Raw genomic sequence first — 16,623 nt, 5'->3', positions numbered from 1 at the left:
AAAAAAAAAAAAAAAAAAAGCATCTCATGGGACAGAGACTCCAAGGAGCAAGCAGCTTGCACAGTGATGGTTTTACTCTGCCCTTCTCAGGACAACGGCTTTGATTTAACGACTACTGTATTGCCAGCCTTTAGCCCAATGCTTGACCAGAAGTCAGTACAATTACTACATGGGTTTAATTCAGATAGGAGGAGATGGTGGATAAATACAACTATGAGGTCAGAGGACTCAATCTCAGGGACTTCCACACTGCAGCTTTGGACCCTGCCTTTTCGGGCCTTGACACTAGTGACCACACGTATATATTCAAACGGCCAAAGGCAACTGGAAGCCAGGCCCTCGACGCTCAGACACTTCCTCTGCCCGTCCGGCCCTACGCCAGGAGGTGCTGACGCTGTAGGGCTGCAGTGCACACGGTGTCTGCTGTGGACACACATATGATAAGGGAGACAAGCTACAGACAGAAAGAATTAGGACGCCAGGGGTTTGTGGAAAGAGCCTGTGAGTCCAGTGCAACTCCCTTAAAAGCAACAATTGGAGTTGTTTGATTCAGATATGGGAAGATCAAACATATACTAGTTTCTTTTCTTCTTTTTCTTCTTTTCTTTTTCCCTCCCTCCCCACCTCATTTCCTTTTGTTTTTTTTTTTGTTTGTTTGTTGGTTTGTTTGTTTGTTTGTTTGAGACAAGGCTTCTCTGTATAGCCCTGGCTGTTCTGGAACTCACTCTACAGACCAGACTGGCCTTGAACTCACAAAGATCCCCCTGCCTCTGCCTCCTAATTAAAGGTATGCACTACCACTGTCTGGCTTGGTATACTAGCTTCTTGAAGATGTTTTTCAGCACTATCGTCTATCTCTTCCTTTACTCCCTTTTTCTCTCTCATCCTTCCCTCCCTCCTCTGCTCCCTTCTCTATTAGATTTATACCCAGACAGATTAAAATAGCAAAGAAAATCAGCAATGGTGCCTGGCTTTAGAACATCAGTTTAGCGAGGCTGGAGTAAAAAGAGGCCTTCCTTTAGAAACGGCAGCAGAAGCCCCGTGGCTCCCTCTGACTTAGCTACCCTGCCCGTTCCTGCTCAAACACGAACCAGGAAGGCCCAACCCCAAAGCAGTCCCTGTGATACTTAAAAAAGCTGAAGTAGGAGAGAGTGGCCTCTGAAGGAAAGCCCACATTCTGCTGCCCGAGGAAGGAGAAATAACTACTGGTCAAACACACCAGCCTGTGTCCACGGTGCAAAGTGGGGCTCTGAAGAGCAAGGAAGGGTCCCTTTCTAACAAGCTACAGATGCCATCTGGCGTCTGTGAGAGCTCCATGGAAGGTTTCAGCTGGGCCTTGAAAGACTGGGAAGGATTCACAATACAAAGACAGGCTTTAAAGGCAGAATCCTAGCGCATCGGGGAAAGTAGGGTGGGTATGGGTGAGTCGCTTCCATCCCGTTTAGGAGCACAAGTATGTACAGGGGCGAAACAGAATGCCAGGCTGCAGAAGTGAGCTGAGGTCGAGTCGTTGAAAGCCCCAGATGCCATGTTAGTAGGTACTGGGCATTCCCTCTCAGCATGCCAAGTAAGGAATGTCTGTGGGAAGTCACCAGCCAAGTGTCCAGCACACCGCTCTGGAGCCCCAGCCTAGATTACCCAACCCCCTGGGTCTCTGCAGTCTGACCCTGGGCCCTCGCCTGCTGCAGCAATGTGGCAAGAGTCATAAAGCTATTACAGATGCTCCAGGCAGAAATCCTTCTGCCTGTGTAACCTTGGCCAAGGTTACACAGCCCTAAGTCTTAGTTTGCTCATTTGTTAATAAGATGACTCCGGAGGTCTATGTTCCATATCTAATAAGGACACAGTAAATGTGACCTTTCCCATCTGCCTGTGTTTATAATTATGTATATTTCCAGTTTCCTAAGACGTATGTCCCCAACCCACAAATCCAAGTGAAGTTATATTGGCTTTTTTTTTTTTTTTTACCCAGATGACAATTTTTTTTATGTTGTTTTTGTTTCTTTGTTTTTTTGTTTTTCAAGATAAGGTTTCTCTGTGTCGCCCTGGCTGTCCTGGAACTCACTCTGTAGACCAGGCTGACCTCAAACTCAGAAATCTGCCTGCCTCTGCCTCCCAAGTGTTGGGATTAAAGGTGAGCGCCACCACTGCCCGGCTGACAATTTTTTTCTTTGCACTGTTTCCCATACTTACACCCACAGAGTGAGAACCCGCGTCACCTGAGTGGTTAGTGGTCAGGTTAGTTGAGTCAGAGAGGTTTTGTGAGCACACAGACAAGAGCGACTTTAACTTCAGGTAACAACATTCATCACCTTGCTTCCAGGTGGAGCTCAAGCTGGAGACAGAAACAGCATGCCTGCTCTTTAGGCCTATCTGTGTCTAATCCACCTTCTCCTGTACCCAAAAGTGGGAGAACAGTCTCCTTGAGGACTCTCATAGCCACCATGGTGATCAATGCCTCTCCTGAGTATGCAGTGAGCCAGACACGGATGAAACCTTAGCATATCCATCTCCTTCAACCCTCATGAAAATGTGGGGAGAAGCTAGATCCACTGGGCTTGGTCCTCACTGTAAGCAGTCCTGGATGACCTGGGGAAGTTACTTACCTGTCCTGCTTGGGCTTTTGTAGTCCCACACTGGGAGATTAATAGTGCTGACCTCCCTGGGCTGCCATAACTATTAAGTGAAATGATCCATGGGAATCACTCTCAAAGCAAGAAATGCCAGCTGGTAGCTGTAGAGAGCAGTCTACTAAGCCGTAGCAGGGCTGGCCGGGTAATTCAGTGGATAAAGACACTTACCACACAAGATTGACACCTGATTTAAAATCCCAAGTTTGATCTCTGGAACCCATGGAAAAGTGGAAAGAGAAAACAAACTCCACAGTTATCCTCTGACTTCCACGTGGCAGCTATGGGAGACCACACCACACACACACACACACACACACACACACACACCACACATACCACACACACCACACACACCACACGCACACCACACACCACACACCACACCACACACCACACCACACCACATACATGCAAACAATGATAATGGGAGACATAGTATATAAACAGTGGGAGACTTCTTATGTACTGGTCCATCAGCTCAGCCAAGTGGATAAATGTTTGGCTAAAGGAGGAACTCTTGAGGGTCTATAAGAAACTGATCATATTGTTGCATCCCAGACGGGAAACCAGGAAGGCGTGGAAGGAAAGGGGAAACACTTCCCTTATGCCTTTCTGTATCATGTGTGAGCATTACATTTTCTACAGCAAACAAAATGTGTCTTAAATTGTATCCTAAATAATTTTCCAAAAGAGTCCTTTGGGGCAGAGAGAGGCAGATGGGTCTGGATAACTCATGGGGATAGTGGAGGGAAAAAAGAAAAGACAACCAAAATGGCAGCTCTGAGTAGTGGTCCCATCAGAGCTTAGGAACCTGACCAAATGCAGATTCTCACGAACTTTCTTTAGGTGTATATCTGAGGGGCAGTTTGAGCTCGAAAAGTACTCCCAATTTCCTAGTCTTGGCCAGTCCTGAACAAGACCTGGACAGACCAGGTTCTGAACAAGGAGACCTCACCACTCTACTAACGTCCCCTCCTGTGTGAACTTCCTCTTGCAGGGACGGTGTTCCTTACTGCGAGTCTGATTATCACTCCCAGTTTGGCATCAAATGTGAGACTTGTGACCGGTACATCAGTGGCAGGGTCTTGGAGGTAAGTGAGGCTAAGTAACCAGAGCAACCGTGGAGATGTGTGAGCAGGGTGGCCTGGGACTCCTAAAAAGTCATTGCCGAAGAGGAGAAAGTCCCCCTCCCTGTGTCCATTTTTCCCATTGCTTCAACCTCCCAGTCTGCTTACTGCAGGGCCCTGACCATGTAACCTTGCCAAGAGCTGAGCACCCCCAAAATAGAAATGTGGACAAAATAATTTTTGGTTCAAAAACCGCTGCGCTGGAAAAATCGGTCACTTCTTTGGATTCAGACTCAGACAGATTTCTAAGGAGTAACAATTAGGATTTTCCTCCAGGCTCTGCCTCAGGATGGAAGCCCTTTTTATGTTTTAACCGTTTGGTAATGTGCTGATTTAAGAAGCAGCTTGTCTAGCAGCTTGCTCTCCAAACCCTTCTTTGGCTGGCCCATTGCCATGGCAACCGCTCTCCCAAGCCTCTGATGCAGCAGCCCTCTCTGCCAGTGACAGACAACTTACAGCCCTTTTGCTGAGTCTTTGGCCTTCTCAGCCTTCCTTTCTACACCTTTTTGGGGCTAGATGCTGCCTTCTCATACTTTGGGGTCACCTACCTTGAAGAGCTCAGTGCAGAGGAAAAATAATAGCCGAAGGGCAAGGACAACTGAGTTGTGGCTTGTCTCGACTGCTAGCTCATACTCCTATTTGGGGTGAGGATCTTTGTTATCTATAGGCCTCAGTTTTGCATCTTACAGCAGCTAAGGAATTGCAGGCTAGGTCAGCTACTGTAGGCATAATTATAAGCACTGCCATTTGCCTGTGATTACCATGAAAACTAAGTTGAGAATGACTCTACAGCCACATATGGGCTCAGCAAGAAAGCATAGCCATCAGGAAAGGTCTGTGTGAGGAAGTGCATGGAGCCTTGAGGATGACGAGGCCAGTGTATGGAAAGGTAGGGAAGCTGGGCAGTGGTGGCCCAGGTTTTTAATCCCTGCATTCCAGAGGCAGAGGTAGGTAGATCTCTGCGTTTGAGGCTAGCTTGGTCTACAGAGCAAGTTCCAGGATAGCCAAGGCCACACAGAGAAACCCTGTCTCAAAAAACCAAGAAACAAAACAAAAACAAAATCTTGAAGGCGAGACTTTGCATGTCATGTTTAAGAGCTTGGGTTTTATACTAAGTATAGGGGAAAGCCTTTGGAGAACTTTAAAACAGAGCAGGATGATAAAACTGCATGTTTTTAAGAATTGCACTCGATGTGATAAGGAAAACTCATTGTAGGGAGTCGGAGTCAAAGAAAAATCAGATAAACAAATACAGTGATTTCCTAAACGATGAAGCATCTCTAAGGATCAGCAAAGAGTGCCAAGCAGAGTGAAAGGAATTTGAGCAGGAAAGGTTGCTGGGCCCAGGTTTCCAAGGCTGTGGGTACAAGAGTAAGGAGTCTATGAATGATTCCCTGGGAGCTGGGGAGTTGGGAGAGACTGAGTGGGAACAACCTGCCCACTGGAGGAAACTAGAAGAGGAGGCCATCAGGAGCCATGGTTACCAAGGGTAACCACCTTTGTCTCCAGCTTCATAGAGGTAGAAATTCAATAGTTCAGCCAATGTGGGGCAACTTGAGAATTTGGGGACTGAGGAAGAAGAAACCAAAGTTCTGGGTGATAAGAAGCAAAAGAGAAACCACATGATCCAGGCAGAGTTGTGGAGATCATTTGAGATGGGTTGTGACTGATATCCCAGGAAGGTTGCAAGAAGATAGACAAGAACTTAGATCAAGCCCAGAAACAAAGCCTAGACCCAGAGAGGACAACATCAAAGCACTCAGAAGTGAACGACAGTAGAGGAGGTAGTCAGGATTTCCAAGGCAGAAGAAAGATGCTGACAGACTGGAAAAGGACTAGCACCAACCTTGCGAAATGGTTGCCGCCAGGAGCCACAGAGAGTGGGAGCTGTTATAAAAGACAGATAATTAAGGCTCTAGGTGGAAGGTTGAAGGGATGGCTCAATTGGTAAAGGGTTGGCCTTGGAAGCACAAGGACCTGAGTTTGATCCCCAGAACATGTGTTAAGAAGCCAGGTACAATGGTACATATGTGTTGCTCCAGTGCTGGAGAAGTAAGGATGGGCAGAGCCCAGGGATTCATGGGTCAGCCAGCCAAGTGCCAACCAAGTGCCAGCTGAGCCTGCTTGGTGAGGAGTCAAGCAGTGAGAGACCCTTTCTCCAAAGTCAAGGTGAAGGGAATGGAGAGATGGCTCAGGTTAAGAGCACTGGCTGCTCTTCCAGAGGATCCAAGTTGGATTCCCAGCACCCACATGGCAGATCCACAACTTCAGTTTCAATGGATCTCATGTCTTCTTCCGGCCTCTGTGGGCACCAGGCATGAAGAAGATGCACAGACACACATGAAGACGACAAAGCAGCGACATAAGATAAAAGTCATTTTAAAAGTAGACAGCTCCTGAGGAATTCTGGCCTTCACAGGCATGTATGCACACATGAACTTGCACACGTGTATGTAGACCTATAGGTGCATGTGCACACAAGCTATGGGAGGGAAGTTGATAACGCTTCGAGAAGATGGAGCTTCAAGAAACCTGGCAGGTCAGCTGGAGTGTTGGCCAAAGGCTGGTGCAGGCAGTGGAAGTTTGCCTTAAATGGGAATTGCTGGCTGCTTCTGCATGGCTGTGAAGAAGAAACATCCAGAAAGCTGCAGAGCCAGTGGCCTGGAGGCAACAAGAGCTGGATTTTCTTTCAAGAGAAAAAAAAAAATATTGACACACACTGCAGCCGGCAACATTTTCTAGTGGCTGTTTTTCCTTAAGCCAGTGTGGTGGTCTTTCCCATCAAGGCAGCTGTGACTGGGTTCCAGGTGAAACTGTCCTTCAGCATGTTGGACTTACTGACTTCTTTTTTTTTTTTTCTTTTCCTTTGAGCTGGGAAAGACATTTAGCAATCAGATAGCCCATCCTCCTTGTTTCACAGATGAAGAAGAGGAATCCCCAAGACAAGTGGTACCTTTTCGAGATCCAGAGACGCCAGCCTTCTGGGTCTTACACTGGTGCCTAAAGCCCTCAGCCACTCAGAGACTAGGGAAAAAAAAAGAATCATGGATTTGAATTCTAATTTTGCCACATCTAGCCAAGAAAACTTAAGCCAGTTGAGTCAGCCTTTGTTGGTAGTGGAGTCTGCTACTTCATCTTAATGGATATGTTAAACAGGGCTTTATTTAGTTGGAAGGCAAAAGCTACCCTCAAATCATAGGGGCTCAAAAGGAAATGTGTCCATTCTCATAATAAGAGTGTAGGCATTGTTCTGGCTGGAGAATGTGGCTGATCAAAATCACTTGAATCTTTGACCATCTTGGCTCCACGTTCTTGCATTGCCTTTATTCTGGAAAAATAAAATAAAATAAAAAGGCTCTGTTTTGTGGTGGAGGTATTGGACACCAGCTGCTCAAGCTCATATCCTACCAGCCGCATCCACAGTGGATAGCAAATGGTTCTAATGGTTCAGCAAACATCTGGGGACTCTCTGCATAACTTCAGGCCCCATCTCTGAACCCGCTGTGCCCATAGAGTTGGAATCAGCATATTGGTGGATTTAACACCATATAACCATATGGCCTGATGGCAGGAGGTCCAACTGAGCAAGACTTAGTGCTATTTCTGGAAGATGGAAAAGGATGCTGGCTAGGCCGTTGCCCGGTACCAGGCCAGCACATTTCCAGTATACTGCTGCCACTTAAAACTGTTTCTCATCTTCTTGCTCCCAACCTTCCCGTTCTCTTCTGAGGCCATCTTGTGACTTCTCCTCTAGGGACAGACAGGCCTCAGTATGTTGAGTGTCAGACCCACCCTTTCTTCCTATGTCCTCAGCAAAAGGAGCCACAGCCTGCTTTCCCTCCACTTCAGACCTTGACTGCCCTTCTCAGTACTTTCTAATACAGCCTCATTTGGCGGCACCAACTCTCCGCTACTTTTCTTCCCTGCTTTTGGTGACTTCGCTTTGTTAGTGGATGAAATGGTTCCTCGCATCTCTCCGCCTTTGTTCTCCTACCCTGGTAGCCTCGCTTCTCTCTCCCATTGTTCTCTAAGCCCATCCAGGACCAAGGTTTGCTGAGGCTTGCATGCACTCTCTCTCATCTGGGGCAGGGTGGGTAGAGTGTGACATTTAAGAAGATGTGTGCTTCAGTATGGCTGGGGCACTGTTGCCATGAAAGGGGAAAATCAGGGCCAAAAAAAGGCCTGTAATTGAAAGGATAAGGAGACACGGTAGGAAGAGGCTACTAATTAAGCTGATTATCCTTGTCATGGCACTACAGAATCAGTCCCACGACTTCCTTACCCTGGAAAATAGCAGGCTCCTCCTAAAGTTTGAACACAGCTCGCTTGGTTGACGACAAGGACATTTTCTCATTGGTGGGAGCCAGATAAACAACCAAGAATGGAGAAAGGGGACATTGAGAATTATTCTTCTTTTGTAAGAATCTGCCCTTTTCACATTCTCGATGAGATAAGAGTTTCTCCAAAAACAGACAGGCTGATCCCAAGAGCCCCACCCCTAAGACTGTTTGGAAATAAGGTTTCTTTATACGATTGTAATTTTGGAACTAACATCAGACCAGCTAATAACCTAAAAGAGGATTTCGAAACACCCAGTAGTCATTCGTTTACCTCAACCCTCCCCCAAAATACCTGTCTTGATATGAAAAAAAAAAAAAATCAGCTGTACCTCCTGTCCTGGCCTCTGAGCTGCTCCTCCCTTCTGGGAACCTGGGATCTGTCACCAACGGTCCACTGCACATCTGGTCTTCTGGGATACAATTCCAGCACCCAGTGCAGAAGTAAGACAGGGCCTGACACAGCTACTGGTTTCCAGGAAAACTTTCAAACACAACGTTCTAAAAAGCCACCCCTCCCCGCCCCCCCAAAGATTTGGCAACTTCACTCATTTCCTTTTGTAAATGAAACATAGGGAAGAAAAGGGAGAAAAAGGAGTAGATTTACAAAAGCTAGGTTAGAATAGGCCAGGATCAGCCTGAGAGATCCACATGGAGGAGTCTAGGAGCTCGGGGGGGGGGGGGGGGGGGGTCCTGCTTCTCACATAATATAACTTTTACACTGAGCACATTTAAAAAAAATCAGTCCTTCATAGGCTTTTCTCATATTTTTTGGCATGTTTGTAAACTTCACACACTTAGCCTTACCTAATACTTTAATCTGTCGTTAAGTTGACTCACTTAACAGACAACTGGTAAAACATAACAGGAAAAACCAAGTCATTTGCCAAATTGAAGACAACCCAAAATGAATATAGTTCTGGCCAAATTTTCTTGTTTGTGAAGACTTCAAGCCTCATTCTTGTTCTCATTCTTAGAAAAATAGATCAGTGTGCTTTAGATGATGTTAAAGATTCATAGACTGATTCTAAACTGGTACATTCCCTTGGTGAAATCAGAATTCAAACAGGGTTAAAAGGATTTCCTTATCTATCATCTATCTATCTATCTATCTATCTATCTATCTATCTATCTATCTATCTATCTATCTATCTTCTATCTCTGTCTCTCTTTTTATCATAGTACTTACAGTCATCTTTGTTATCACTAGTGTTAGGGGCCCCTTAGGGAGACTTGGGGACATGCAGGCAGTCCTTAAAATGACATTTCCTTGTGGGCAATGAGGATGTGAGAATAGAAGCCTCTGATTCCCCTGCACATGTCCAAGGTTATTTCCTGAGTTCTCATCAGGACCCATGAAGGAATCATCACGCTCTCTGGGTAAACTCTCACATGGTTGTGGAGGCCCCTGGGCAGCCTTCCAGCCAACCACAGGACAATGGAGGGAGACACCAATACCACCAATATACCCAGGACAGGTTCACCCACCAGCCAAACCATACAGTAAACCCACTTCTGATGCTTCTATGTCATGTCCTGGTTCCCACAGGCAGGAGGGAAACACTACCACCCTACTTGTGCCAGATGTGTACGCTGCCACCAGATGTTCACTGAAGGGGAGGAGATGTATCTCACAGGTAAGCAAATCGGACCCTCTCTATGGCATTCTGATAGGCTCACGGCTGGAAAAAGAGATCCGACCTCCTTCCGTTTCAGTGTTATCTTTGCCGTCGGCTTTTCCTCAAGGTTGCAATTAATTCTCTCCTCTCTGGGTAGATGAGGAAAGTTGCCGGCGTAGCTAATACAAAGTGACATGTAATCTGTCTTCCATCCCTGTGTGCCCCCACCCCCACCCCCGGCTGCTCCCCTGGCCTGCTTCCCTGGCAATACTAGAGCAAATTCCTCTGGCTCCACCTGGGGGTGGGAGGTTGAGGTGTACAAGGCCAAGGAGTTAGAGAACCTCTGAGGAATGCCTGGGGTTCTGACTCTACACAGCTTCTACCTGCCCTGTTCCATCCCATTGCAACTCCCCACACCCCAGGGCAAGGCATCACAGCAGATTGTTGCTTAGGGATCCCCAGGGTGAAAGACACAGTGGCTTCCCCACCTCAGCCCTAGCCCTCCTGTCCCCGGAGTCCTGTGCCTCGGTCACTCAGTTGATCTCTAGATTCCTCTCATCCCTCTGTCCTTTGTCCAGCCCTTGGTCCCAGTATGCCACAGTGCTCTTGGCTTTGCTCTTCCCTCTAGGCCCCTCCCTCTCCACTGGTGTGATTTCCAATCACTTCAGCTTCTCATTTGAGGCCTTCCCCCCCCCCCGCCCCCAAGGCATCAAACCTGGTTTCTAGATTTGAACAAACCCACCGTCTAAGCTACCCAGCCAACCAGACTTAAACAGTTACTTCTGGGGGCCTCTCACATATGAAACTTCTATCTCACCACAACCCCACAGCCCAAGGCAGGAACTAGATGTTTCTCAATAATCATATGAATGACTATCAGCCATGCCAAGTGATGTCAAGGGGAGGGTCCAGTAGGAGGTGTGCCAAGGAAGGTCCCTTACAGAAGGGCCAAGAGCAGAGCTCCTGGTGAATGACTGATAATTGGTGTGTTCTCTTCATAACACCGTCACCAAAGTACCTAATAAGAACATCTTAAAGAGAAAAAAAGATGTCTTTTTGCTCAGTTCAGTCATCATGGCAAAGAGGCATTCGTGGTAGTGGACCTTGTGTGATATAGACTGTTTTATACCATGGTAGACAAGAAAGAAGGGTTCAGGCTATAACTTTCAAAGGCCCACCTGTAGTGACCCACTTCTGCCAGCCAAGCCCCATGGTGTCACAGCCTCCCCCTAGCAGCCAGCTGAGAAACAGGCAGGCATTCCCAGTATGAGCTTATGATGGACATCAGAGATTCAAAATGTAACAGCTAATATAGCTGCAAAGCAAACCAAGATAGACCAGTAGCTTGTAAAGGATAGAAATGTATTGCCCATAGCTCTGAGACTGGCAGGTCTCAAGATCAAGGTGGCTGCAGATTTAGTGCCTGCCACCTTTAGTGATGGCCTACTTTCACACTGGTGCCACCCTCTTGCTCTATCCTGACATGGTGGAGAAGGCAAGGTGATCCCCTGAGGCCTATTTCATAAGGGTATTGATCTCAATCATGGAAATTCTGCTTCCATGGCCCAATCACTTCTCCAAAGCCCCACCTCCTAATATTGTTCCATGGAAGGAGCAGAGGGGGGCCAACGTTAGGGCTATGAGACCGAGAGAAGCCCAACAACTCATAGACAAACCAGAGGGAACCAAGTGCAAGCGAGGTACAAGAGACTATAGGGATTCAGAAAGGAGGAAGTTAAGTTATGAATGGTATTGAGAACATCAGGGTGTTGGCTGAGTCACTGTGGTTAGCCTTGCTAAGAATGTTCTAGTAGCCTCTTGGAAAGGAGTAAGAGTCCTTCAAGGTTTCCCCAGAAGGCAGCCCTGAGTCCACGGGCCAGTTACAGGGAGTGGGTCTTCTTAGGAATATTGCCCTCACCCCAGATTCCTACAGTCACAAAGTCCCTCAAGCTGTACTTTGCCTTCTGTGTCTACAGCAGAGTTTCTGAACCTCAACGCTGTTGATATCTGAGGGCTAGACAATTCTTTAGTTAAGGATTGTCTTGTACGCTGTAGAGTATTTAGTAGCATCCCTGCTCTACACCCATAAGGTGTCAGTCATATAGCCTTTCCAAAACGGTCTCAGATATTGCCTAATATCCTACGGTACAGGAAACAGGACAAAGTCCTCCTCAGCTGAGACCTGTTGCCCAGAGCTATTCAACAGAGACCTTGTGACATCCACAGGGTGTGCTGCACGTGGATTCCTGGGTGGAACTAAGTGAAGAAACCATTCCAAAGATTCCAAGCTGTAACTGATTCCTTCAGTACAGTCATCATTCAGGTGTTGGAAGGGGAAGGGTGTGTGTAAAGCCACAGCCCTCATTGTATAGATGATGTAAGGGGTACACCTAGAGAAATGCTTTGTGAACCAAAGTTCTGCAGGGCAGAGAAGAACCTGGACGAAGATTCCCTCCAGGCTCTCTCCACCTTCTCCCACAGAACCCAGGCCCTGGCTGATAATCAAGCCTGGTCCTTGTGGCTCCCCAGGGACACCAATGCCCTCCATTGATCCTGAGTGGTTCCTGCTTCAGGACCCTGTGATACAAGTCTCTGCCAAGCAACCACCACAAGAATGTCAAGTTGACATTTGGTAGCAAGTCTGTTGTGTAGTGTTCACCTTCCCAGCCTCCTGGTGTTGAACCTGTGGTTGAACAACCACATTCCCACTTGTGTACCACTGAGAAATCAATATCTTTACCTTCCTGCTTCAATTCCAAATCCTCATTCTCCTGTGGTAGTTTGGCCTAGACTACTTCAGTTTGAGTCCTGGCACTATTGCTTACTAAGGGTTTTTTGTTGTTGTTGTTAACTTTATACAAACCTCTTAACTCTCTAGCCCTTGATTATCTAACCTATATGATAGACTTCAAGCAGCCCCTGTTAAATACAAGTATAGTAAATTCCTACCTCAAGGAAAGCTCTCTTTGTTCGTTTACCATTTATATCTATTGAGACCTAGCATGTGTCCAGTAGTGGTCTAACAGCTGGAGAGGCAGACAGGAGCAGTAGAGGCCAAGCCCCTGCCCTCAGAGAGTTCACAGCCAGGAGTTAGGAACTTTGCTCACCCAACTTCACACAGGAGCTGAAGGAGTTAAGCGATGGAGTTGAGCCAACAGCTTTGTGACCGTGAGACAGGCTGCACCGTAGAACTTAAGGCAGAAATGCCTCCAGGAGGTGGGAGATGTTCTTGTAGTGAAGAAGAGCTGTCACCCTCTCATTAATTATCCCCTTTCCTATCCTTCTGGCTCCCGGGGGGAGTGGGAGTAATTGCAGAGTGTGAGAGGACCTGCCTCAGGAGGTGCTGAGTGATCTAGAATGAGGGGGCTTGGACCATGGGTGCTAGAGTCATATAATGATTCTAGTTATGGGTGTCATGTGTGGGTGGCAGCCACCAGGAGTTTCAGTTACCACTGGGAGCTGAGCCTAGAATACCCTCAAAGAGTAACAGCATCAGGATCCAAGAAATGGCAGTTCAGAAGTGAAATGAGCCAGCTGAGAGCGAGGAGTCCTGAGTTCAAGGGTCAACACTTTCACTAATGGGCTGGGATCTTGAGGAGTGACTTTCTCTTCTGGGTCTCTTCCTTCCCTTGTCAAGTGAGGCTGGAATCAATCTCTCACTGAGCCACTCCAGTGACAGCCACGATGCTCCAGGCTCTCCGTTGCATGCCAAGTACTCTACCTGGAGATGAGCAAAGGTGGGCATGGTAGTTTGCCCCGGTGGAGTTTATTGCCAGAAGAACAGACTGGCATTAATCAAATAGAGGCAACAATACCAACAGCCAAGTGGGGAAAGTCCTCTGGGAAAATGGGGATTTGTCAGAAGCCCAAGAGGCCAGGGGAGGTTCCTCTGAGGAAGGAGCCAGGATACTGAGCATGAGCAGTGGGGGAGAGGCAATGAAGAGAGGAGAAAAGAAAGTTGTAGAGGCAGGAGGATAGCAGGTGCAAAGTCCTCAGCCAGGTGGAAGCGTCGCATGGTGGGGACACCGAGCCGATTTATATACACATGGTGCAGAGAGAGCAGACACATACCTCAGAAACACTGGAGGACAGAGTGAACGTGAAAGTGCTGAGAGCCATTAGGGTAGGTCGTGCAGGTGGGCAGACCAGACACACACACACACACACACACACACACACACACACATACACACACACAGCTCACAGACCAAGTTCAGGGAAGGGAGAGGTCCTTAGCAGGTCAAGCTGGTCCTGGCAGAGGATCCCCAGAAAATCTTTGGTTCATTAGTTTGTATTTTAATTGCTGTGTGATGGTATGCTGATGGGCCCCACTTGGGAGATGTCTGACGTCTGTCTGGGGGATGTCTGGGGCCCCAGGAGACATCAGAAAGTTCCCTTTTCTTTGCTTTAAGTTCAATTGCACATCCCCATCTTTCAACTGCTTCTGTAAAGAGGCCAGACTTCTAATCTGCTTGTTATCCAAACCCTTCATTTGGGCTTCCCCAGGAAATTAGGTCACCAGTTTTAGTACGGCAGAATGAAGCTGAAATACCTCCGGTTCAGGGCAGAATTTACACTGAAACCATGAGGCCACAGTCACTGCAGAAGTGGGCATTGTGCTGGGCTCTCAATGTGGTGTGTGTGTTCTCCTAAATACGCACCCATCAAGGAATGAATGGGTTCATCTTCTAGCTGTCCCACATGTCCCTCCCCTCCCCATTGCAAGGATCTGAGACCGTTAGCACTGGAATGCATGAGGTCAGCTCTTAGCGTTTGCAAGCTCAGTGAATTCATTTTGAAATCCAGGGACAGACCCTCCACTGCTAATGGAAGTACTGTAACAAAGTGTGAGTGCAGCCAGTGTCAAATCTGAAAAACAGAGATCACCCTGAATCTGCTCACTACTCCAGCATCTGCCACTCTCAAGGGTGGTGCTAAGTCTTCAGACTTCTAGTTGATTCTCCAGTTTTACCTTAGGAGTGTTGGGATTGCAGGTGTGTGTCTACTGAGTGCAGTCCACTTTTTTTTTTTTTTTTTAAAGTGGATTCCAAGTAAGGAGGTCGGGCTGTTGAGCTTTTGAGCACTTTTACCTGCTAAGCTATCTCATTGATTTTTGAGTCAGGGTTTCTCACAGGCCTAGAACTGGCCAAGTAAGGGAAAGATGACAGGCCATGGAGCTCCAGAGATGTGCCTTTTTCTAACTCTCCAACACCAGAAGGATGAGTGTAAACCACCATGCCTGGCTGGTTCAGACAGGTTCTGGGGATCAAACTCAGGTCTTCATGTTCGCACAGAAAGCACATTACCAACTGAGCCATCTCTCCAGATCCTCTGTTACCCAACTCTTAATCGGAGGTTCGTAACTGGCTTTCTGAATAATGTGAATCTCCTGAAAGTGCTTGCCACGTTCCATACATAGATGTTCCTCTAGAGAGAAGGTCCGTGGCTTTCATCTGATCGTGAGCAGTGTGTGCGACCCAAAAATAAAACAAAGAGCCTCGGTGCTGCATGAATGCAGACCCCACAGATCCTGGGGCTGCCTTTGAGAGTTATGCCAAGCCTTCTCAGTAGAGCTGAGGCTATTTTTGACCACATGCTTCTCAGTCCACATGATACAAGGACCTGGTAGTGGGAGGCATGTCCTGGCACAGCTGGAGGTGCAACTGACATTTAGCAAAGACCTCCTTTTCCTAGCAGGTCGCTCCGACAGGTGTATCAGGCCAGTAGAGGCCCCACTCAAGTCATGCAGTTGTCTCAGACTATGGAAGACCAACCCACATTCTTGATCTTCAGATATCCTCCAACCATACTTGCTGAGGCACCGTCGCCAAACACGTCGCTGTCATTCCATACTTCAGGCTTACTACATTCAGTTGGGTCTCTCCAGTGACAGTTTAGGTTGTAGGAGTTATGCTTAAAAACTTTAAAACTTCTGTTTCCCCAATCCTGCTATATAATTTTAGATTCTTCAAACATATCCTATTCTTTGACTAAACTGCCGTCTCAAGTCTGCCTGTGCTAAGCATATTTCATTTTAAATAGAGTACATTTTAACTTTTGATGAGCTGCCTTCCTTTTTTTCTTCTTCAAGATTTTAAGGGTTACCTAACATCTTGAATCACAGAAAGTGTTACATCGTCATAGTTCTAAAATCTGTTGCCAGCTCGTCTGGATCAGGTCACCACAAACGCAAAGTGATGTGGCCATTTTCTCATGGGTTACATGTCACGTCTATACTTCACAGCCAATTTGTTCATGTTGGTCAAAATTAGGTCCAGAGCAGCAATTTTCCTGGTTGCTTCCTGTATTTTCTAAGAAACAAAATTGCCTTCAGGGCAAGTCAGGGATGTGTCAGGCACTCGAGCCTGAGTTTGAGGAGAGGTTTTATTGCTCTGGACTTTTCAGGTGGCAGAAACTCAACTTCAGCCACTAGGGCAGAAGGGGAATGACTGATGGGCTTGTGAGATTGAGAAGCATCCAGAGCGGTCCCTGAGGATCCCCAGCTGGTCTTTTCTCTGCTTCTCTTTGGATTGACCTCATGCACTTCTTTGAGGGACCAGAAGTCACATGATCTACATCCATACATGCAAGCAAGACACTCATGCACACATACACACACACACACACACACACACACACACAATAAAAATGAATAAATATTTTTTGCCCTGTCTCTACCTTGGACCCACATAATCCTCAAGGTCTTCTCCTCCTTCTCATAGCCTCCTCATAGCATCAGTAAAGTCTTAGGAGAAAAATAATAATAATAGAGGAAATGTGGATACCTATTGTTGGCACAGCCTAAGCTTTCAAATCATCTCCATTTCCATCCTCATCCCCTAAATTACTGGACCCTCAGTCCTGCTGTGCTCCTTGCCTCTTCCTGCTTGGTGCCATCCATGGTAAC

The 16,623-nt window shown here is 47.1% G+C and overlaps 1 protein-coding gene across 12 annotated transcripts in view; it reads left to right on the top strand.

Annotated features, from left to right (window-relative positions):
* Ablim3 (actin binding LIM protein family member 3) overlaps window positions 1-16,623 on the top strand; it is a 119,631-nt gene that overhangs the window by 70,243 nt on the left and 32,765 nt on the right. For all 12 annotated transcript variants that reach the window (XM_031365831.1, XM_031365829.1, XM_031365827.1 and 9 more), the window contains 2 exons: window positions 3,631-3,724; window positions 9,647-9,734. In XM_031365831.1, the coding sequence (XP_031221691.1) occupies window positions 3,631-3,724; window positions 9,647-9,734 (182 nt within the window). The remainder of the gene's footprint in view (window positions 1-3,630; window positions 3,725-9,646; window positions 9,735-16,623) is intronic.

This window comes from Mastomys coucha, unplaced genomic scaffold (assembly GCF_008632895.1).
Source record: "Mastomys coucha isolate ucsf_1 unplaced genomic scaffold, UCSF_Mcou_1 pScaffold13, whole genome shotgun sequence".
Taxonomy (NCBI): Eukaryota; Metazoa; Chordata; class Mammalia; order Rodentia; family Muridae; genus Mastomys; species Mastomys coucha.
The sequence above is the reverse complement of the archived record's forward strand: the minus strand, read 5'-3'. Positions and strand labels throughout refer to the sequence as shown.